This window comes from Erythranthe guttata, chromosome 4 (assembly GCF_056151865.1).
Source record: "Erythranthe guttata isolate IM_541 chromosome 4, IM_541, whole genome shotgun sequence".
Taxonomy (NCBI): domain Eukaryota; kingdom Viridiplantae; phylum Streptophyta; class Magnoliopsida; order Lamiales; family Phrymaceae; genus Erythranthe; species Erythranthe guttata.
The window spans coordinates 7110503-7133892 of record NC_142536.1 but is presented as its reverse complement, the minus strand read 5'-3'; the positions used below and the strand labels follow the sequence as shown (position 1 = coordinate 7133892).

At 32.7% G+C, this 23390-nt stretch overlaps 3 protein-coding genes and 1 non-coding gene across 4 annotated transcripts; 2 read left to right on the top strand and 2 right to left on the bottom strand.

The window, feature by feature from the left end:
• Window positions 1–3591: 3591 nt before the first annotated feature.
• Window positions 3592–6841, top strand: LOC105951682 (Zn-dependent exopeptidases superfamily protein). The gene is made up of 11 exons (XM_012975131.2): window positions 3592–3792; window positions 4097–4232; window positions 4440–4518; window positions 4609–4811; window positions 4904–4973; window positions 5053–5139; window positions 5278–5433; window positions 5691–5864; window positions 5993–6067; window positions 6172–6312; window positions 6463–6841. Exons 1-11 carry the CDS (start codon window positions 3723–3725, stop codon window positions 6682–6684), a joined length of 1413 nt encoding a protein of 470 aa, XP_012830585.2. The 5' UTR covers window positions 3592–3722; the 3' UTR covers window positions 6685–6841.
• Window positions 6842–7291: 450 nt separating this feature from the next.
• On the top strand, window positions 7292–7411 carry LOC148771025 (U5 spliceosomal RNA). The gene has a single exon (XR_016031069.1). It is a non-coding gene; the product is annotated as a U5 spliceosomal RNA (small nuclear RNA).
• Window positions 7412–8628: 1217 nt separating this feature from the next.
• On the bottom strand, window positions 8629–12021 carry LOC105951681 (adenylate kinase 4). Its single transcript, XM_012975130.2, has 6 exons — window positions 11614–12021; window positions 10539–10684; window positions 10330–10449; window positions 10063–10230; window positions 9753–9842; window positions 8629–9004 (listed from the first exon to the last, which is right to left on the bottom strand). The coding sequence occupies exons 1-6, from the start codon at window positions 11711–11713 to the stop codon at window positions 8906–8908; spliced, it is 723 nt and encodes a 240-aa protein (XP_012830584.2). The 5' UTR covers window positions 11714–12021; the 3' UTR covers window positions 8629–8905.
• A 9943-nt stretch (window positions 12022–21964) lies between these two features.
• Window positions 21965–22729, bottom strand: LOC105951636 (uncharacterized). Its single transcript, XM_012975086.1, has one exon. It carries the CDS (start codon window positions 22727–22729, stop codon window positions 21965–21967), a length of 765 nt encoding a protein of 254 aa, XP_012830540.1.
• Window positions 22730–23390: the final 661 nt, after the last annotated feature.

Below are 23390 nucleotides of genomic sequence, written 5' to 3'. Positions count from 1 at the left end.
GTACATTTCTTTATCCAATATTTTTTTTTTAAAGTATAGGGAGTTGCAGAATTAGTACATTTCTTTAACCAATACCATAATTTTTTGAAATGTACAGGGAGTTGCATAATTTTTGTTTCCGTTATGCTCTTTTATTATTTACAATTTATTCTTTCAAATTGTAATCGGTTATTGTTTTTTGGCTGCGAATCTGTCAAAAAGGGAATAAGTTCTTCAAAAACTTTAGCATGTATTGTTGCTACTTTATGATGGTGTTTGTGCCCACCGCCAATTGTTCAACTCGGCAAGATCACTAGGTAGAGTTTTAATTGTATGTCTTTGCTGAAACATCTCTGTTTTTGTGTACTCTTTTGTGGTTTTGATGTATTTGAATCGATGTAGGTATGAATGAATTGAATCGTAAGATGATTAAGTTCCAGTTCTCCATTTTCGGAACCGAGAACCGACGGTTAGAACCAAGGTTCTAACCGTTCTAAAAATAAATTTAAATTAAATTATTTAAAGTTTAACTTTAAATTTTAAAATTTTAAAATTAAGTTCAAGTCCTTTCAATTACTTTCCTATTCAATTTCTAATTTTTAAAATTACAACTAATTCCTTCAATTTTTTTAAAAGTTAAAAAATGTTTTTGTAATTATTTAAAAAAAACTTTAATTTTTTATAAGTCTTTGAAGTATTCTTTCCACTTTTTTTAAAAAAAATTAACTATTTTTTAAGTTATATATAAAAAAAATTAAATTATTTAAAGTTTAACTTTAAACTTTAAAATTTAAACATTAAGTGCAAACCCTTTCAATTTCTTTCGTTTCTCCTTTTTAATTTTTAAAACTAAAACTAATTCTTCCAATTATTTTAAAGTAAAAAAAAAAGATTTTTTTAAGTATTAAAAAAAAAAAAAAACTTCAATTTTTTTGAAGTCTTTCAAGTATTCTTTCCACTGTATTTTTTCAATTAATTATTTTTGAAGTTATATATAATAATAATAATAAGTCAGGACCGGCCAGTTCTACCAATTATAACCGGGAACTGAACCGGAACCGAACCGCAAGGAACCGGAAAATATTCGGTTCGATGGTTCCTCCAAATTCAGAACCAAAATCGAACCAAACCGTGGTCATGTCTAGATTAAGTTGGGCAACTAGGTTGCACCCCAACTTCTCAGCATAATGGGTCAGAGATCCAATGGGACCAAGAGAGTAAAGTGGGCTATGAAAGTTTGCCCGACAGACTTCGAATATTAAGAAATACCAAGAGCTCGCTTCTATGAAGCACAATAGCAGTAGTGGGTCAAAAGCTTGCCCAAGAAAGGTCACCCACATGAGAGCTCATCGCACGTTTCTAATGCAAGTAGAAGTGAGAAGGGAAGATACTGCGGACGGCAAACTGATTTCATGACCGTTGGATTGTGAGATCTAGAGATAACTTCCATAAATAGTCAAGGAAAGATTGTAGATTGAAATCGTTGATTGAACAATCATAATTACAGATGAAAATAACGATTGTAAATAAAGAAAGAACCATAAATAATTCTCTATATAAGCAAATGTAAGAAACCCTATTTGGGTTACGCCTACTCACCGTTAATAATACATTTTTGATACTTTCTCTCGAGTTATGTCTCTCTTTTAATGTTTTTCCACCGTTTTGTTCATCACCACTTACCCAAAATCCGGTGATCGATGAATTTCCTGGCGTTCGAGGGAGTTGGGCTTGAAAAGGACCATGAGGGTGCAAATATTATATCATCATACTCTAGTATTTAATTGGCCCGAACATAGATATTTACTAATATTTTTTAAGTATCAATTAAGTTTTAATCTAGTGGTATGATGGTATCATGAGTATCTCTCATTAACGGTGTTTGGTGAGAGGTCGTTAATCCGAAATTCTTTGATTGTGTGTGTTAAAAGATCAACTTTTTTTCTTTTTTCTGGTCAAGTGTTTGCATATCTCACACGATTGTGGGATGTAAACAGTTAGTGGTGAGTCCAGAAAGTTGTTACAGGGTGGCTCAAATTCTCAGAGTTCGGGGGCAGCGCCTTCGGAAAAAAAATTAGCATTTTTTTGTGACAAAATTAGAAAATAGGGAAAGAAAAAAAAAAGAATTTAAGAAGTTTTTTTTGCATTAATTTAAATTTTAGGTGGACTAATTAATAAAATTGATTTTTTGTGCATCAATTTATATTTTAGGTTGGCTAATTAATAAAAATAAATTAGACTAAATAGATTAATTATAAAGTTTAAAAAATAAATATATATATATATATATATATATATATATATATATATATATATATATATATATATATATATATATATATATATATATATATATATATGGACATATTTTAAATTGAGGGTGGCCTTGGATCCACCCTTGTCCAAGGGTGGAATTGTCCGTGTACACATTGTACTTCAAATAATAGTTGTTGGTTCCTCATCAATAAAAAAATATTGTAGTATCCTTTTTTTTTATATAACTATTTAATAAATAAATTCGAAACACATTGTATATTAGATAAATTTTGATATGGGTAATGATATATGCAGGCCAAATTAAACATTCAGGCACTTTTTTACAATGATTTTTTACCTTTTTACCATAACTATTTACCTTTTGTACTATTCAAATGCACAAAATCGGACTTTTTTTTATTCATGTGCTCGTGTGAATTTACGCGAGCACTTGGCAAGTGCTCGTGTTAATTTACGCGAGCACTTGGCAAGTGCTCGCGTAAATTCACGTGAGCACATTAACAATTTTTTTTTTTTTTTTAACCCACTCGTGTGATTTCACACGAACAGAGAAGATATGCTCGTGTGAAATCACACGAGCAGAACGTCTCTGTTCGTGTGAAATCACACGAGCAATTAAAAAAAAAAAAAATTTAACAAGGCCTGCTCGCGTGAACTTACGCGAGCACTTGCCAAGTGCTCGCGTAAATTCACACGAGCAGGCCAAAGTCCGATTTTTTTCGTTTTTTTTTTCGGATTCGTAATCTACATAACAAGAGGATCGTAAAAACGTAAAAATTACCTCCGATCTGTTGACGATTTGCACGGGCTTTGCGAAAGAAAATCGAAAGGGTAGAGAGAGTTTTTGAGTTTTTTACCTTTTGTTTTTTGAGAAATGGTAAAAAATGTGCCTGAATGTTTAATTTGTGCCTGCACAAATCATTTCAGTTTTGATATTGTACAAGAGCTCGTAAACTACATAAAAGATGTACACTGTCCGAGCTAAACCTATAAACTGTTGGCAGAGGAACTAGGCCGGCACTGGGGTAGGGCCAATGGGGCCCACAACTAAGGCCAAACTTTTTATTTTTTTAATATGCAGCAAAACCTGGATAAATTCATAATCTCGCTTAAATAATAGTTTTTCTCGGTCCCAATCGGTGAAAATATGTTAAATTATTAATTCGATAATTTCATAATTTGTTAAATTAATAGAATATCTCTAGTCCCGACTGTATGGTTTTATAGAGGTTCAACTGCAATATTAGTTTTTTTATGTGCAATAAGTTAATTGTTTTATTGTTTTTTTTTTTTTTTTTTTTTAAATATTGGTGTTCAAAAAACATAATTATTGTTGACTTCTTGTCCTGATCTGCAATTTGAGCCTCTTTGTGGGTGTGCACCGGAAATATTATAGTAGTACATAAACGTTCCAATAAGACACCATCTCTCTCAGACTGCTGAGTTGAATCCAAACTCGACCTCTAATGGAAAACCCAGTCGCCGTCGATCTCGTCGAGTTTCTGAATGCTTCTCCAACAGCTTTTCACGCCGTCGGTAATTATTTCTTTACTTTCTTCCTCGTACTTCTATCGCCTGTGTACATATATCTATCTTGTTTACAGTCTTCCTAGATTTGTATATAATCTTAATTTTCATTCTCTCCCGATGATTAAACATTTGTTCATTGAATGTTAATGGGAATAATATTTTCCTGTTCTCCGAGGTTAATTAATTGTTAATCCCTAATTAATTGATGCAACTGGAAATATATTTTTTTTTAATTTATGGATTCCCTTTTCTTAGTGGTTGCTTCTGTTTATGGAAATTCAGTTGATGGGTATTGATTTTGTTTTTTTAGACGAAGCGAAGAATCGGCTGAAAAGCGCAGGGTACGGGCAACTTTCGGAGAGGGATGATTGGAAATTAGAGGCTGGCAAGAAATATTTCTTCACCAGGAATCATTCTACTATTGTTGCTTTCGCCATTGGTAAAAAGTACGTGTTTCGCCTCAATTTTGTTATGTTTTAATAATAAGCGATTGAAAAAAGAAAATACTAAGATAAACTGAAATCTGGTTCCGGAGAATCCGGACGATGTTAATTTTTTGATGTATTATCTTATATGGGCAATTACACATATAATATGTGGAGTTTCGATTACGAAATCGAGCGGCTAATGTAAAATTGTTTATCTTGAAATAGATATATTGCTGGAAACGGGATCTACATAATCGGTGCCCATACCGACAGCCCGTGCGTAAAATTGAAGCCCGTTTCAAAGGTAATCACTTTTATCTTGTAGTTGCATTTGATGCCTTGAATAAAAATAAAAATAAAATCGTTGGAAAAATTTAATCATGTTCGTTTCCAGGTTTCGAAAGGTGGATATTTAGAAGTTGGTGTGCAACCTTATGGAGGTGGTTTATGGCACACGTGGTTTGATCGAGATTTAGCAATTGCTGGCAGAGTAATAGTAAGAGAGAAGAAAGATGGTTCTGAATCTTACTCGCATCGGCTTATTAGAATCGAGGAACCTATTATGCGTATTCCAACTCTAGCTATCCACTTAGATAGGTGCATCTTTAAGTCTTACTTCACTTATTGATTCGTTTAGTTATTAAATTATTATCGTTTAATTTGTGATTTTGTTGCCTTTTGTCGGATAGGGATGTGAACGAAGGGTTCAAGGTTAACAAACAGACCCACCTTGCTCCGGTTTTGGCTACATCTGTTAAGGTAATTGAACGCTATGTTTATTTTATTTTTATTTTTCAGTCTCGTTTTCTCGAATAAAAATTCTATCTTGTTTATGAAGGCCGAACTGAATAAAACAGCTGCTGGGAACGGCTCTGTTGATGAAAAGACGAACACAAATCAAAAGCACCATCCCCTTCTTTTGCAGGTATATATTTTTACGAGTAGCTTATCTTTTTCCTCGTCTTTCCTCTCGTTTCTTTTTTGTTCTTTTCTTTTTCTCAAATTTCGTATTTAGTCAACTCATCTATAAAGTGCTCTAATCATTTACTTTTTATTATTTCAGCTGATTGCTGCTCAGATTGGGTGCGAACCAGCAGACATATGTGATTTTGAATTACAAGCATGCGATACTCAAAAAAGTGTTATCGGCGGTGCACTGAAGGAATTCATTTTCTCCGGAAGACTCGATAATCTCTGCATGTCGTTTTGCTCGTTAAAAGTTTGTATCTCCTTACACCCTTATTCTCCCAAAAAGCATTTGCTTTATCACTTTACGAATTTATAATACTCCTCGCATTGAAGCAAAAAAAGTTACTTGAAAGGTTTTAATGTCGGAGCATATTTGAAAAATCAGTCATGTTAAAAGAATCTTTTATTATATTTATTTTTGGTGATTAAAAGGAAATTCGGAATATATTAAACCGAATCGATGTTTCGTTTTACATTTTGACGTATTGGTGATTTTTTCGTTTTCAGGCATTGATAGATTCTACTTCCTCTGAGGAAAGTCTAAAGGAAGAGAGTGGCATAAGAATGGTGGCTTTATTTGATCACGAGGAAGTTGGATCCGATTCAGCACAAGGAGCCGGTTCTCCTGTTACTTTGGATGCTTTGTCACGAATCACTTATTCCTTCAGCTCGGATACTAAGGTATAAAATTATTTATTTATTTAATTTATTTTTATTTTTATTTATTCATGCAATTAGTTTTTACTAAAGAAATATATAAGCAAATATATCGTCTGATTGCTAATCTCAAATTTGTGTTTCATACAAAGATGCTACCAATAGCAATTCAGAGGAGTTATCTAGTGTCAGCTGACATGGCACATGCCTTGCATCCGAACTATATGGTATGTATGTAATTTTTTTGGCTGCTAGTTCAATGTGTGTGTGTGTGTGTGTTTGTGTGTGTATAATTGTTGTATGTATCTAGTGACGTGCTTTCTCTTATCAGGACAAACACGAAGAAAATCATCAGCCAAAGATGCACGGTGGACTCGTCATTAAACACAACGCAAACCAAAGATACGCAACCAATGCAGTAACTTCCTTCTTATTCAGAGAAATAGCAGCCAAGCACAATCTTCCTGTACAGGTTCGACACTAGATAAATATATCCCATAAGGCCTCGTTTGGCTGGACTGTATTATAATTAACGATTAATTAAATAATTGGGTCTTATTATTTTGATGTTTGATCTATTTTTAATTATTTTTTTTTTCCATTTTTGATTTTAAAAAACCAGGATTTTGTGGTCCGTAGTGACATGCTGTGTGGATCAACGATAGGGCCCATTATAGCGAGTGGTGTGGGCATTCGCACGGTGGATGTGGGGGCCCCACAACTGTCGATGCATAGCATTAGAGAAATGTGTGCGGTGGATGATGTTAAGCATTCCTATGAGCACTTCAAGGCCTTCTTCCAAGAGTTCTCCAACTTGGACGCTAAATTGACCGTTGATATCTAAGATTTCTGGGATTTGCCGTTTGATCTTTGATGCTCAACTTTTTTTTTTTTTATCAAGTTATTTTTCTGAATTTCTGCCTTGAATGTGGCTGGTTAGTTACTCTTGTGGAAATTTCGAACTAGTTGTTCAATTTATGTTAGTACCCTTTAGTCCTTTACTATCTTTACGACGGTTAACCTTTTCCGTTTATTCAAGAAAAGAAATGGTAGTCTCACTTATCATATTCGATTGTGGAAGAAAATTACGAAAATGAAGGGGTTTAAGCTTGAACAAATCAAAAAGGGCGATTAATCAAGTTGGATAATAGGTTTGGAGTACATAATTATCGATAGATTATTATTATTATTAAACATCAAATTGAGAAATTGTGGATTTTGATTAGATGTAATTATGTGTAATGTAGAATCAATTAATTCCCATATTAAGTAAAAAGTTAATAATGATAAAATTGTGTGTGTTAGAATTATATTCATCATCTTTGCTGGTAGCAGGCCAGCGGCAAGTTTAAACCATATAGGTAGTTTTTGTCCCACATCGAAAAAATTTGATATTTAGAGAGGAGAACTGAATATAAAATGAGAAGGCCAACACTGTGGAAAAGTCACGCAGCCGCGCGGTGAGCACATAGCGAACTATTCTTTCGCCTTTTACTAAAGAATACCGTGTGCTCGCCGCAATACAAGCGGCATACGCCTCTTTTTGGAGGGTGTCTTTCTTTAAAAGAAAGACCCCCAACTAATTCTAGTTCAAATGTTTTTTGGTCTTTTAGTTTGTTAATTATATCTACTAATTAAGTTAAATTTACAATTACAATGTTTCAGGTTTTGTTAATTTCTTAAGAAAAATTGGAACATTAAATGTAATATAAAATAGGGTAAATTACACCCACACCCCTGTGGTATGCTTAAATAATTTTAAGGTCCCTATAGTATCGATAATTATATTCATCCCCCTGAAACGTAGTTAGAAACTCTAACAGGATAATGCATTGGATACATTATTCCGATAGGGTGGTGGAGATAACATAGAGTTATGGGGTGATATGGCTCCCCCAATATTTCTTAAATCACCCAAAATTATTTGTTGTCTCCACCACTTCCTGAAACCAATAGTCCGTTAGAACTCTATCGTAATAACGTATCCAATGCATTATCCCATTAGAGTTTATAACTACATTCCAAGGGGGTGAGTGTAATTATTAATACCACAGGGACCTTAAAGTTATTTAAGAATACCTCAGGGGTGTGGGTGTAATTTACCCTATGAAATATTATAACTCCCACTGATTGAAACTACCTTTTGTCATTTTTTGTCAAATGAAAACAACGTTGAATATTATATTTTTTAATAATCTATCATTAGCAAAAAGGCGTTTTACCACAAGTGATTTTGTTGATAAAATAATAGACCCAGCGATGTACAAATAGTTTTAAGGGATGTGATATGTCGTTTCTGATTTAATAATACCGTTGTCTTGAAGCACGATTTTGACCATTTTCGAGTCTCGATTTGGCAAAACTCGACAAGAGAACTTTTTGTTTTTTGAGCTAGCTTTCTAATCAAAGTGGAATCACCAAAATTAGATGTCGGATGAGAAAGATATGCATAAATCAATAAACACTAGCCATAAATTTTGATGTTCTGAGATGTCTAAAATTCAAAATATAACTTATTTGTGCATAATTTCGTCGAGCATTATCCAATATAACTATTTCAAGCTTCACGCGACATCCAATATAACTGATTCAAGCCAGATTAGAACGCTAACTCAAAAATTACAGTTTCTGTTTTTTGAAGTTTGCAAAAATTAGACAACAAAATTGTCAAAATTACGTTCAAATTGAAGCGACATTTAACATTTCCGATAGTTCAATCACTAACTTTATTAATCCCTGCACTTCCAACTATGAATCAACCTTTAAAAAGACCATACAACAGGGCATCTTAAAAGGAAGAAATAAGAAGAGAACTATAAATCATCTGTGAAAGATTATGAATAGAGAATCAGTAGAAGCAACTTCAAATGTATGTTCCTTACTACTCTCATCTCGCCCAAAGATCCAAAATAGTCGACATAAATTATTTCGCAACTAATTTTAAAACATATCAAAAGCTAACGCCGGTCGGTGTTGCCATCTCAGCAAAACAATGTATCAGGATACAATAACCAAGAATGTCGGAAATTCAGATTAGTCGGCAAAAAAAATGTCATATTTTTCGATCAGGAGAGCACCTTCTTAACCTCTAAAGTGACTTCTTGAGGAGGTTTCTCTGCTTGAAGATTTGCAACGACACCCTTGTTGTTATAGTAGTCAATAACCTGTCGATAAATGACACGAATTTGAGTTTTCAGGAGCTAAATAATGTACACCGGTAATTAAAAATGAAGCAGATTAACTGAGAACAATGGCGAAGGAACAAAGACCACCCAAGTATGAAACAGAGTCCAAATTAGAGTTATGCGGTATGGCTGGTCGCTTAATGTTATAATTCATATTTACTGAAAATTGCTAAAAAAACTGAGCAAATTTATTCCGAGTTGAATCCTAGTTTACGGGTATTCACCCACTAGTTCTTTATATGCAATTATTCGGCTCTCAAAAAAATCCACCCCAATTATTTTGACACCTATTTCGCAAAAGTATGCACAATCAAACCTAATCATCAGGCCACTCTATACTTTATCTATTTAATTAATTAAAGGAAAATGTTAAGTGTAATATCAAGTCTGCACGCTTTTCGTCTATTTCTAGCCTACATATCAGCACTTGGTAAATATACCATGGAAAACAAACAAAAACTTCAAGACTTCAAATAATATAGTATTCAAGGAAAAGAATAGTCTCACATCAAAAGCATATATATTGCAGCAAAAAATATGCAGACAGAATTAGAAAAGACCGGTATCACATAATTTTTGCAAAAAATCACAAGGCATCATCTCTTCCTAGTTAAATTATTAATGTGAGAAAAATCAAAGTTAATGGGGTCCGAAGGCAAATGAAAGTGAATTCAAATAAGGAATGGTACTTCGACAATAAAATCAAAAGATTGAGATAAAAGCATACTGGTTCAGTCTGCTTGTGAAAAGCTTCAAGCCTTGACTTGAGAACAGCTGCTGTATCGTCCTTGCGTTGAATTAGAGGTTCTCCAGTTACCTTCAAAATACGGAAACTAATCAGCTCTAGCCTTGATGAGAAATTCAGTAAACAGAGTAGCAAGGAAAGTTGAATTAAAACAGCAGATATCTATACTCTGTTAGCAATAGAATACTCAATAATTATGTCGATTTCCACAAAACTCAAAAGATCAAACCAGAAACTTAATAGACAAAGGATTATCATATGCAGTGACAGACGAAGAAAGAATTATAATTACATCATCGACGCCAGAAACTTTGGGAGGTGCAAATTTGGTGTGATAGCTACGACCACTGGAAGGGTGGATCCAACGGCCAGTAATTCTCTCCTCCAAGATAGCATCATCAATTGCAAAGTTGAGAACTTTGTCAACCTTGACTCCACGTTTGCCAAGCATCTCGTCAAGCTGTATCAAGAAAATAGACACGATTCAGATTAGATCATAATTCACAACTGTTATAACTAATCCAACAGGTGGTCAAATTGTAAATAAAACAGTCTCAACCTTTTGTGCTTGGACAACTGTTCTTGGAAACCCATCAAGAATAAAGCCTTTCTGACAGGAAGGTTTTTTCAACGCATCGTCTATTATCCCAACAACCAAATCATCCGAAACAAGTTCTCCCTAAGAAAGCACAAAAATAAAAAAAAAAATAAAAAATTTGGTGAGTAGTGGTTATGTGAAAGCAGGTCAGGTTTTACACAGAAATGTACCTTCTCCATGGCCTCTTTAGCCTTAATCCCAAGAGCAGTCTTTGCGGAAACAGCAGCCCTCAACATATCACCGGTAGCCAAATGGCATAAACAATATTCATCCTTTATTATTGGCGATTGGGTACCTTTTCCCGATCCTGGTGGACCTGCAGTAACATAAAAAATGTTCTCCGCATTAGATTAACGTGATAAATAACATACCACATATTTTGGCTAGAAAAAAAATGTTTTTTTCTTGAAAGATGTAGTCGGGTTTCACAGCAACTAGTTTGACAAAAAACAGTAATCGGGAGCCATAACTGCAGATACAACAGTACAACAAAATTTACTAAAACTCGCTCATATCAGCACAAAATTTGACTGGAAAAATACTTTAATTGTCCTCCATACATATATTAAATCACTTCATCCTGAAACCGGGATTGAAAATACTCAAGAATTGTCTCCCGCACTTTAGAACTTACATAAACTAAAACAATCTTAAGCTGTCCTTTGAAAGTCATCAATTCTACTTTCGTCCTTTTTTTCCAGCAAAATACTTCTGGCAATATTTAATCAATCACGATTAAATGCACGTTGTGTTATAAACGACAAAAAGGCTCCACTTTTTAACCCGAAGAAGAGGTTCAATTTTGAAGAAATGCACCCTAGCATCAGAAACAAGTCAAATCGAAACACGATATGCGAAATGATGTTTTAAATTAACAGAATTGAGAACATTAAACACTCATCCGCATCAATGAACTCACCGAAGACCACATCTAAAAGAAATTAACCTCGATTAAGCATTGCTAGAAGAAAAAAAATAAAATCGGTCTTATGCAGTTCTAACCCAACAATTATCACAATTTAATTTCAAAACCAAAAGTCATCTCCCTCAATTTTTTAGATCTTGTCACATCCAGCATTGTTATATATATAATCTAAACCCCGTAAATTCCCATCCAAAACTTTAAAAAATCCCTAAAACCATAAAGTAACACGATTAGAAAACAAAAAATTAGGGCCGATGAGTGAGAAATAGCAGGGATTGATTGGCGGAGTTAAAAAGGGTGGAAAAAAAACAAAAAATTACCGACGAGAATGAGACGTTTGTCAGGCTTGGACTGGCACTTCATACGGCGGAGAAGCTCCGACATGAGATCCACCGACGGCACATCCTCCAGATCCGACATTGCCTTGCTTTCTCTCTCTATCACTTTCTCTCTCTACGAGCGTGATCGGTAAGAAGGAAAATCTGAGAGGTGAGAAAAATTGGAAGGGTGGGGGTTTATATATTAAATTAGTATTTTTGCTGACGTTTTCGGGAGTTGGGACATCGGTTCTACCAATGTTCAAAGTCAAAGCAGGCGTAGCCTGAGGCTTTTTGTTGAAAAGACACGTTTGCCCCTCTATTTTTTTTTATTAGTTATAATCAAGTCTTCAAAGAAAAATAGAACCAAATTTATTTTATTCTTGAAGGAAAAATGTTTGAAATTGCTACAAGGAGTCGAATAGAATAGGGATGTGATAAATGTTGTTCGAGCTTTAATAATATCGTTACGACTTCAAACGTGATTTTGATCATTTTTAATTCCAAATTTTGCAAAATTCGAAAAAGAGAATTTGTAGTACTCTGAGTTAGTTTTCTAATCCAACTTGAATCACCAAAATTGGATGTCGGACGAGAAAGATATACATGAATCAATGGATACTGCCCACAACTTTGATGCATTGAGGTATCTAAAATTTAAAATGTGATTCATTCATACATAACTTTGTCACACAACATCCAATCTAGCGGATATAAGTTGGATTAGAAAATTAACCCAAAGAACTACTATTTTCGTGTTTCGAATTTTGCCAAAATCAAAATAGAAATATGTCAAAATCAGGTTCGAAGTCAAAACGACATTACTAAAATTAAAACGACATTTAACATTTCAGAATATAATATGTTTGAAAATGTTTTATTTTCTCATTTTTCTCGGTCCCAACGGTTACTATCTTTCTCTCCTTTTTCATTTTTTTTAAGAGTTTTATTTCTCTTATTCTCCGATCTTATATGGGTTACGAGAGTTCATTCAATCGTTTATTAGGATTTACTGAAAATGTGCTTAAACCTTGTTTATTATGGTTTACTGAGATTGTCTTTCTACATTGATTGTTAATTATAGCCTCGTTGATTATTTGTAGATAAACGATTGAGATATTGTAGGTACTTGATCTTCTACTACTTCAGAACTGTCTTATGATGTTGTTGAGTGGAAATGTATTCTCTTTTGCATGCTTGTATACAAGTTTTTCCTATCAACCCTACAAGAAAAATAGTCGTCTTTTTCGCTACACCCCACAAACTGCGCACCACCCTACCCCACACCATTTCTCCCAGTCCTCCGTCCGCTCCGCCGCTCACCATCAATTCACCCCTCCTACACCACCACAACCACCGTGTTTTTAAGATCTACCGCCCACAACTGCGAGCAAGACGTCGTCATTCCCGGAGAAGTTGGACATCAGAGAGGTGCAATAGTGTTGGAATCCGATAAAAAAATTGCTTCAAATAGTAGGCGAAGCAACTCACAGTGAAGGTGGAATTCACTTGAGATTCGAATACCTATTTATCCTTCCCATTGGTTGATTTTGTTGACTTCTTTAATAGTTATTGTTACACAAAATCCACTGCTGGCGATTGAAGACGACGGCCATGGTTTTTCGGCGAAGATGACTGCAAATCCACAGCTGGAATTTCGACAGCCATGGATTGGGAGCTTTTGACGGAAAGGGGAATATTGGTGACGACGATGACGAGCAAAGAAAAAAAAAAAAAGATGTTGGGGGCAACTCAGTCATTTCACACAGCAAAAGTGAAGAAAAATCGCACAACTCGCGCGTGTGAGACACGATTTGCCTCCAGGGGTCTTAATGCTTTGACTTTGATTACACATGGAGGTTTGAGTCAATTTTTATTTGTCAGGGGGTATTTGACAATTAGGTATTACACAGGGGTGGTTTTTGCAATTTATTCCTATTAATTGTGGTGAATCGGGATCTATCTTTTCTGTTTCATCCATTTAATGAATTTGACATTGCACTTTTAATTTGTGAACGCTACTCTTTTCATGTAATGATAATCTCTCTTTCATATTTTCCGAAACTACTAAGAATACTAAATTCCCTTTAATATTTATACCATGGTTCTTAAAGTTTGATGATTTTGTGTTGCTTCTTCTCTATAATGCCTATATTCACATACCATGAATATACAGAGTATGTTTCATTACCTCGAATTGTCGAGCTTTGCTTTATTTATGCTGCAATTTGAATATAGACACTATCATCTCTTTTCATTTCCTACAAGTAGTTCCCTAATGTGCTTATTTACAGATAATAGATTCTTGATACTCTTTTCCTTTAGGCAATGTGCAGCTATAGAAATTGAATTGGCTAAAAGGCTGAAGGAATTTTCTTTCAAAGAAATAGGGTATTTTTAGTTTTTCTTTCCCAGCTACATCTCATATGAAATTGGTATTGTGGCAAGTTCCTAATAATGTTTTAACTTCCATGCCAAGTCTAAATTAATTGCAGCATGAGTTCGCGCATATATTCATATAAGTTGTTTCAGTCTGATTGAAACATAGATTGGCCAATAATCATATGCTTTCTCAGTTTGTCCGTCATGCGCTAAGTTATGAAATTTAAGTGATAGTTGTTTGCGTCATTGTCGTAAATTTAAGTATATTTATTATTGAATAGAGGACATGTTAATTTATTTATTTTTTAAATATTGGTATTTAGCTATAGAGGTCCATAAAAAGATGGCAAATCATTACCTTTGTGCAAAATCAACAAGTTGTAATGAAAGGCAACAACCTGTTTTAAAGGTAACTAGAAAGGTGTGACGTGTGTTGCACGTCTCTATTAATATATATATATATATATATATTAAAATATTAAAATAGTAGAATATGATTTGAATATTGATATATACAAACTATAATATTTATTTTATCATATCTATTTCTTCTTCAGTTCCATGATTATTTATCCTCATTATAATTTTGAATACCATATGTGTAGTCGTTTTTTTTTATTTTCTTTTTAATTAGAACATTTTCGTTCTTGTGATTATTTTCGATATCGAGTTGTCTCATTTACCATTGAGTGTTGATTATATTTTTAGAACAATCCAAATGAATATTAATGAAAAATTAAACATAAATGACAAATTGGATGGAGGCATGATCGTTGTCGTGAACCAACGGTTCACGGGTCAGAATCGATCGGAGTTCACAATTCAAATGTACAAGACTATTAACCAACCTTTAAGGTTAGGAGTTTGATTATGATTCCAAAATACAATTTCATAAATCGAGTGTTGGTTCAACCAACGATTACCCGCAGATTGAAGTTGTTGTGGTTACAATATTTTTGTTTAACGAAATCTAAATACTCAATCAATCAGATATTATTAATTATTGTACTTAATATGCATTACTGAACTATTTAATATTTCATATTTTACTTAATTGACATTGAAGTTTTAATTTTAAGGGTCATTTTTGTCCATACATAAAATGTGAGAAACCACCTAACTAGCATTCATACTTTTATAAATAGTATAGACAAACAAGAAAAACAACTAAATGGACAAAGTAGAGAAAATTCTCTTCTGAACCGAACTAGAAGTAAACAAGTTAGATAATGTCATGTCTGAACATTTTACAAACCCTGATTAACAAAAGAGGGAAAAAAAATTGCTCAATTTCATTAGACTTTCTTCAGAAGCATCCATTTTTTTAAACCAAATTCTCAAACTAGATAAGTACTTAATAATTCAGCAACATAATTCTAAATTAAATAAGATAACCTATGAAATTAAAATAACATAATTCTAAATTAAATAAGATAACCTAAAATTAAAATCCAGTAACATCAACTCTCATTCAAATCACTTCATCACTCTGAATCGTCTGAATCCTCCTCTTCGTGCGCAAAGTCCTCTAAGGCTTGGTTAGCTTCGGCATCGCTTTCCTCTTGGCGTTTTTTGTGATATAATTTCTTCATTCTTGCTTTCGCCGCTGCATTTGATTCTCCCGGAAGATGGGGGCATGCGGAGCTTGCCGCATAGTCTCGAAGTTCTTCCTTTTCGGGGAAGAAGTTGCCGGATTGCTTGTGGAGCACCGGAGTCTCGCCGATCAACACCAAGTGGTCTTGCCGTTGGTTGTGAGTCACTTTCCGGAGGCCGAGTTGTGCGTTCGGCCGCAAATGAAACATCGGTAGAGGTCCTCCTTGTATGGAAGAACACTCTTTCGAGTCGAAGGTGGTGGTGGTTTCGGTGGCGCACCGGAGCTCTCTTCTCCGCGGCTGCTGCCCCGACCTCCGCCAGTGGAATTTCTCGCACCCTGTAACTGCATTGACCGCCTCGATGGTTGATGTTGAGCGATAAGCTCCGGCTTAGTCGGAAGTTATCCACTTTGGAGGGAATGCTTGTTTGCGGAGAAAAAGTCAGTGATGGTGAAGGGGAAGAGTTGCGGGAAGATGGCACCCGCGGCGGAAGGAAATGGGATTGAGTTGATGGGATGGCATCCATGTTCTTGCGGCATGACATTTGGCTGAAGAGGGTATTCAGGAAATGAATGAAGTTTTTCGCCATTGCAGGGGAATCGAAGAAGGTTTGATGGTGGAGGTGTTTCTGAATTCTGAGAGGGCTCATTTATATTCAGCTCTATCATTAAAATCATTAAACCACCAATCTAAAATTACATCAACCTAAATTCAAACTTGTGACCATCTAAAAACATACAAGAATACTAACCATTAAGACACAACACATAATTGACAATAAACTAACTGATTTAGTCCGTGGGGCTTCTTTCCTTCTTCAAAGCGTGTGATCCAAACTCCGGTGAAGGAACCTGCAACGCCGGGGGGGGGGGGGGGGAGGTCCCGGCGGGAAAGCTCCGACGATCAAGTCAGTTTTTATCGAGAGATAATTGAGTGTGATATGTAAGAGATAGCATAGCATAGAGGTGATAAGTTGAGAATAACTCCATATTTATAGGTGATGATACTTGATGGGCAAGAAATAAGCAAACTTGCCCTAACTCCTCTTCTTGGGCCTGATATGATTTTGGGCCAAATACAAGTGAAAACTCAATTTACGGCCCAATAAATGATTAGGAAACCCCATGAGGACAATTTGGTTCGTATCACTAACAATACGGATATATATCACAAAGATACAATGTATAATGGTTATAAAACTTATATAAATAATATTAAATAAATTATTAATTCTCATATAATTATTATTATATATTAAAAATATCCCATACTAACAAATATTTATATAATATAATTTAAAAATCTAAGGAAATGCTGATCAACTCGTGTAATTTAAAAATGAATTTCGAAAGAATTTGAAGTTTGAATTGAATCATAAATTGTAAGATTTAATTAAATCGTAATATTTTGAATCAATTAAACTCATGTGTTTTCAATTCAAAAACAATATTCAAAGATTTGTTCGATTAAGCTCAACTCATTACAATATTCAAATATTTGAATCGGTTAAACTCAATAATTTACAATAGCGTATTAATCAAACTATGTATAGTTAAAGTTTAGTATCTTTTTTTTTTTGAACTTTATCATAAAAAATAATAAAATTTAATTTGTAAAAATTATAAGATTTAATTGGTTCATGGTTAGATTCAATCTTACGATTTACAATTTGATTCTTACGATTTTACGAATTAATTTTTTTTTTTTTAAATTTGAATTAAAAGGATAGTAGACTTTAATTATAAATAGTTAACACGATTAATACGTTTTTGTCAGTGGTTGAACTTAATCGATTCAAATTTTTGAATAATATTTACAAATTAAAAGGACTTGCGCTTAATTGATTCAAATAATACGCTTTAATTAATCTTATGTTTTGATTCTTACGTAATTTAGGAATTATTTTTTTATGATAAAATTGAATTAAAAATGTATTACACTTTAAGTAATAATAGTTAATTTGATTAAGACGTTCTTGTCAATAGTTGAGAGCGCTTAATCGATTCAAATATTTGAAAAATGTTTACGAATTGAAAGGACTTGAGCTTAATTGGTTCAAATATTACGCTTTTGATAGAATATTACGATTTACAATTAGGTTCTTACATGTGTTAGGAATTAAATTTATTATTTTTTATGACAAAATTGTATTAAAAAGATATTAAACATTGCTTATAAATAGTTAAATCAATTATGTAACACGTTATGTCAATAGTTAAGCAATCGATTCAAATATTTGAATAATGTTTACTAACTGAAATGATTTGAGCTTAATCGATTCAAATCTTTCTATTTGATTAAATTAAATATTAAAAGAAAATTCACAATATAGTATTTGTAGTATATAATTTTATTTTAAAGTAAGAAAACTACTAATTGGAATGAGTTATAATTTTTTCTTCTTCTAAATAAACATATTATTTTATTTTTTTATTTGGATTTGTCATACTATCGATTTAATAACATAAGTGAGTTTGGATTAAGTTATGCATTTTTTTATATTTAATTGAGCATTCTTTACATTTTTAAATGATGGCGTTTATTAATATTTCTAATATTATATAATTAATGATAGATGTTTGGCGTATTGAACTGCAATTCTTTATATTTTTTAAACTTTATTATATTAAATTTGTTAATAATTTATTTAATATCATTTAATAATAATGAATGTCGCAATTAATATTTTATTTAACAGTAGGTATACAATGATGGTTAAATGTACCATAATAAGTTAATGTGCTTGGATGGTTAGAAGTGATTAATGTACTAAGATGTCACAATTTCTATCCCTAATGAATGCAAATTAATGGTGATTAATGCATATCTCATATAAGTTTAGAACACCCTAGTCAAGTCCACAAAATTGAACTAAAATCGTTGAAACCTGAAATTTCAGTTCGGAACTCATAACTCGGCGTCATAATTTATTTTACGCTCTTTTTTTTTCTTTTTTTTTTGGGTGATAATTTCTGTGTAATTTATTCTACATTATCTATCAAGTCAGCGAAATTTATTTTTCAATATATTTGAGGAAATTATTGAAACTTAAATAAAAACTATTTTATTTAAAAAAAAAAGGAAAATAGAAAAGGGAAAAAAATAAGAAAAATAAATAAATAGATACATAATTTTATTTTCCAGACTAAGTTGAAATATTTTGTATGAAGTAAACAAGGGAAGCTTTATTTCCAGAAAATTGAAAAGAAACAAAAGAAAAGAGAAATATAAAAAGAACTAAGTTGATTGTCATTAAATTAAATATTTTTCTTAATACTAGTGTATTTGTTTTAGGGGTGGAAATCGGACAGAATAGATCAGAAATAACTTTTGTGGAAAATTCGCAATTTTTTTCGGAAGTAAAATATGGATTTCAATTTCCGTTCCAACAAAATCGGAATGTAAAACTTCATTCCGATTTCGACATGTCTCAAAATCGGCGGAATTTCAAAAATTACATTAGTTTATGATATTTTGTTCCAAATTCGGATATAACGAAAATTTTCACAATATTTTTTCTTTAAAAATTTTGTATGAAAATGCAAGAAAATCCAACGGAGAGTTCAAAAAACCGCAATAAATAAAAACACATGCCGTAACAAATTAAAACATAGATTTTCTTATAAGGAAAAAAATGCAACATAAAGTTTCTAATACCGATTAATCTTTTCTAAGGTTTTAATTTTACTTGAACCTTTGATATTTATATTTTTCATATAGAATATAACATAATTACATTACGAATTACAAAATATATCATAAAATTATATTATATATTTCGAAAAGCCATAGAAATGTTTGGAACTAAAATTGGATCGGAACTCGGGAATTTCCGGTAATTTTACATACCATTCCAATTCCGTTCCAAATAAATTCGAAAGAATTGAAAATCGGAATGAAGTACACGGTTCCAAATTCGGATATTTTCAGATTGAAATTGGCGAAATTCGGAAATTCCACTCCAATTTTCATCCTTATTTAGGACCAACAAATCGAGACATATAATTCTCTTACAAAGAAAATGCAATATAAAGTTTTTTATATCAATTAATCTTTTCTAAGGATTTAATTTACATTGATTTTTCGATATTTATATTTTTCATATAAATATCCTAAAATTATATTATACATTTTGGAAAAACAGTGAACTAATCGGATCTAAAAACGGATCGGAATTCGGAATTTCCAATAATTGTTTATATAATTCCAATTCCGTTCCAAATAAATTCAGAAGAATCGAAAATCGAAACTTCAGAAATTGGAATGAAAAAAATGGTTCCATATTCAGATATTATCGGATCGGAATTGGCGGAATTCGAAAATTCCATTTGATTTCCACCCCTAATTTGTCTTTCATTAGTTGGCCCCGTTACCAGAAACTAAAAATAATTAATAATGAAACTTTTCCTATAAACAAAAGGGCAAATGGCAAAAAGGCCCATCACATGGGACTTAAATGCATTTCAGTCCAAAAAAAAAACAGTCTCTCAATTAAGCCCATCCCCATGTCTTTAGTCTAAAATACCCTCAATAATATAATTCTTAACAATTCCACCCATTATGCTCTAACTTCCTTAATATTACACATTGACCCCGGATTTAAACAAATATATCACATTAACCCCCAAAACTTTTTTTTTTTCAGAAAATAATTTTTTTTCTGAAATGTTTTTTTTCCGGCCAGATTCCGGCGTTGACTTTTTTTTTTTTTTTTGAAATTCATTTTTTCCTGAATTTTTTTTCCGGCCGGTCAACCACCGTTGACCGCCGGTCTCCGGCGTTGACTTTTTTTTTTTTTTTTTTTTTTGAATTGTTTTTTCTTAGAAAAAAAATATTTTAATTAATATTACTGTCTTGACTACTAAATTACTGTCTCAGACAGTAATATTACTGTTTGCGACAGTAATATTATGAATATTATTTTTCCGAACAGTAATATTATTAATATTATTGTCTATGACAGTTAAATTACTGTTGGAGACAGTAATTTAACATCCAAGACAGTAATATTAATTAAAATAAATTTTTTTTAAGGAAAAAAATTAAAAAAAAAAAAAGAAGTCAATTAACAGTTAAATTACTGTCTCCGACAGTTAAATAACTGCTGGAGACAGTAATTTAGCAACGAATACAGTAATTTTAATTAAAAATATTTTTTTTCAGAATAAAAAAGTCAATTAACAGTTAAATTACTGTCTCCGACAGTTAAATAACTGCTGGAGACAGTAATTTATCAACGAATACAGTAATATTAATTAAAAATATTTTTTTTAAGAATAAAAAAGTCAATTAACAGTTAAATTACTGTCTCCGACAGTTAAATAACTGCTGGAGACAGTAATTTAGCAACGAATACAGTAATATTAATTAAAAATATTTTTTTTAAGAATAAAAAAGTCAATTAACAGTTAAATTACTGTCTCCGACAGTTAAATAACTGCTGGAGACAGTAATTTAGCAACGAATACAGTAATATTAATTAAAAATATTTTTTTAAGAATAAAAAAGTCAATTAACAGTTAAATTACTGTCTCCGACAGTTAAATAACTGCTGGAGACAGTAATTTAGCAACGAATACAGTAATATTAATTAAAATATTTTTGAAGAAAAAAAAAAAAACAGTCAATTAATAGTTAAATTACTGTCTCCGACAGTTAAATAGCTGCCGGAGACAGTAATTTAGCAGCCAAGACAGTAAAATTAATTAAAATATTTGTTTTTAAGAAAAAAAAAATTATTAAAAAAAAAAAAAAAAGTCAACGCCGGAATCTGGCCGGAAAAAAAATATTTCAGAAAAAAAATTATTTTCTGAAAAAAAAAAAGTTTCGGGGGTTAATGTGATATATTTGTTAAAATCCGGGGTCAATGTGTAATATTAAAGAAGTTAGAGCATAATGGGTGGAATTGATACGAATTAGGGTTAAAATTGGGGTCAAAATTGAAATTAGGGTTAAAATTGGTTAATTGATGAAATTGGGCTAAATTGGGGTGTAAATCATGAAATTGAAGTTGATTTGGGTTTCAATGAATTGAGGGTAATTTTGGTATATATAAAAGGATTTTCCTTATTTGCAAATAAGTTTGAATGGGATGGATTTATTTGAAAGACAAAAAAATTGGATGTCCCTCTTTTAATTAAGTGCCCTTGTCATGGGCTTTTTTGTGATTACCCCTAAACAAAATAAATAAATAAATAACAAAAAAAATGAACAAAAATCTTTCATAATCAGTACAACTACAATAAAAAAATAGAATAGAGATTAGGGATATAGGGAGTCCTTTCCAAAGTATAATGAATTATTTATAGGGGTAATTTGCTAAATACACTTGGGCAACAATACGCTTTTTTTTTTGAAACAAAAATACTTTTATTAGCAGGCTAAATAGCCAAATGGGGAGGTAAGACAGATCCCTCTATAGAATCGGTATATGAAAGATGAGCAATAGCGTGGGCAAGTTTATTTCCCATACGCTTAACAAAACTAAAAGAACAACTAGACAAATTTTGAGCAAGCCATAAACAATCTTCAACCAATGTACCGAACGATGATAAGTCTCTCTCTCCTTTTTGTAGGGCTGTGATTACTTGAAGACAGTCACCTTCGATAATAACATCAAGCCAACCCTTGTCACGTGCCATAGTTAATGCTTTGAGAGCCGCCATTGCTTCACACTCGACTGGTTTCAGTTGGCCATGAATCTTCACCATTTTCCATCCTAAGCAAATTCCCTCCTCGTTCCTTGCTACAGCTCCAACAGTAAAGCTCTCTCCTCCATTTGGAATCGCTGCATCTATGTTTATCTTGACAACGCCCGGTGATGGTGAAACCCAATCGCTTCGATGGGCCATTTGAAGTTTAGGGCTTGGCCGAAGTTGTGCATTCTTGAAAACAGCAAGATAGTTCGAACACCATCCCACGAGGTCGTGAGGGTTCATGGCTTCATCTGCTTTAATCACCTTATTTCGTCTTTCCCAGATCTTCCATGCAAGAACCGACGCAACTAAAAACCGATCCGCGGGCTGATCTTTGTGCATGCTGATTAACCATTGCCAGGCTGATGGTTGGTCAGCACTGTAGTTACTATTAGATAGCAAGGAATTCCAGCAGACCTTCACCCCTTGACACTCAAACAAAACGTGCATAGTCGATTCTTCCTCCCTCTGGCAACGCCCGCATAGAGGTGAAGAAGACACTTTTCGCCCGCATATACGCTTTCAAATAATGAATTTAATGCCGGTTCATAGAAAATTAAATAAAACATGGATATATAGCTAATTCTAATATGAATTTAATTCTAATTAATAGGGGAAATAAAATTTAAAATAAATTATAATGAGAACCAATTGTTAAAATCATGAATTAGAATAATTAGATGATCAAAAGCTACTAATTTTGATTTTGGTTTTACATTGACTTTAGCTTTAAAGAGATGCAGAACATTGGAAGTTGAAGAAATACGAAATCCAAATGCAGAGAGCAAAATCTTTCTTCTGCTTACTGGCTTAGTGCACGTGGGAAAATTAATGACAATTGTAAATTGTTGGGAATATTTGAAAAAAAGAAAAATAAAACATTTATTTCCAGAATTCTGGTCAAGTAATTTTGAAGCATAGGTGCTGGAATCAACTTCTGAATCATAGTGTATCCAGGGGCGGATCTAGGGATGGCCAAGTATGCTATGGACCACCTCAAATAATTAAAATAAATTTACTTTAGTGGCAACGATCTCCAAGTTGTTAGATGAGGTAATGAGTTCCACTCCATTACGGTTCAAAAAAAAAAAGTATTGTTTAATTTTTTTGT

What these genes read in the sequence shown, in the direction of transcription:
- LOC105951636 (XM_012975086.1), bottom strand. Translation starts at nt 22,729, where the DNA reads ATGCACGTTTTGTTTGAGTGTCAAGGGGTGAAGGTCTGCTGGAATTCC.
- LOC105951681 (XM_012975130.2), bottom strand. Translation starts at nt 11,713, where the DNA reads ATGTCGGATCTGGAGGATGTGCCGTCGGTGGATCTCATGTCGGAGCTT. An exon ending in CAGTTGTCCAAGCACAAAAG is followed by an intron (nt 10,231 to 10,329) that starts GTTGAGACTGTT and finishes TTCTTGATACAG; the next exon opens with CTTGACGAGATGCTTGGCAA. An exon ending in TTCACAAGCAGACTGAACCA is followed by an intron (nt 9,005 to 9,752) that starts GTATGCTTTTAT and finishes ATTTATCGACAG; the next exon opens with GTTATTGACTACTATAACAA.
- LOC105951682 (XM_012975131.2), top strand. Translation starts at nt 3,723, where the DNA reads ATGGAAAACCCAGTCGCCGTCGATCTCGTCGAGTTTCTGAATGCTTCT. An exon ending in AACAGCTTTTCACGCCGTCG is followed by an intron (nt 3,793 to 4,096) that starts GTAATTATTTCT and finishes TTGTTTTTTTAG; the next exon opens with ACGAAGCGAAGAATCGGCTG. An exon ending in CCTTGCATCCGAACTATATG is followed by an intron (nt 6,068 to 6,171) that starts GTATGTATGTAA and finishes TTCTCTTATCAG; the next exon opens with GACAAACACGAAGAAAATCA.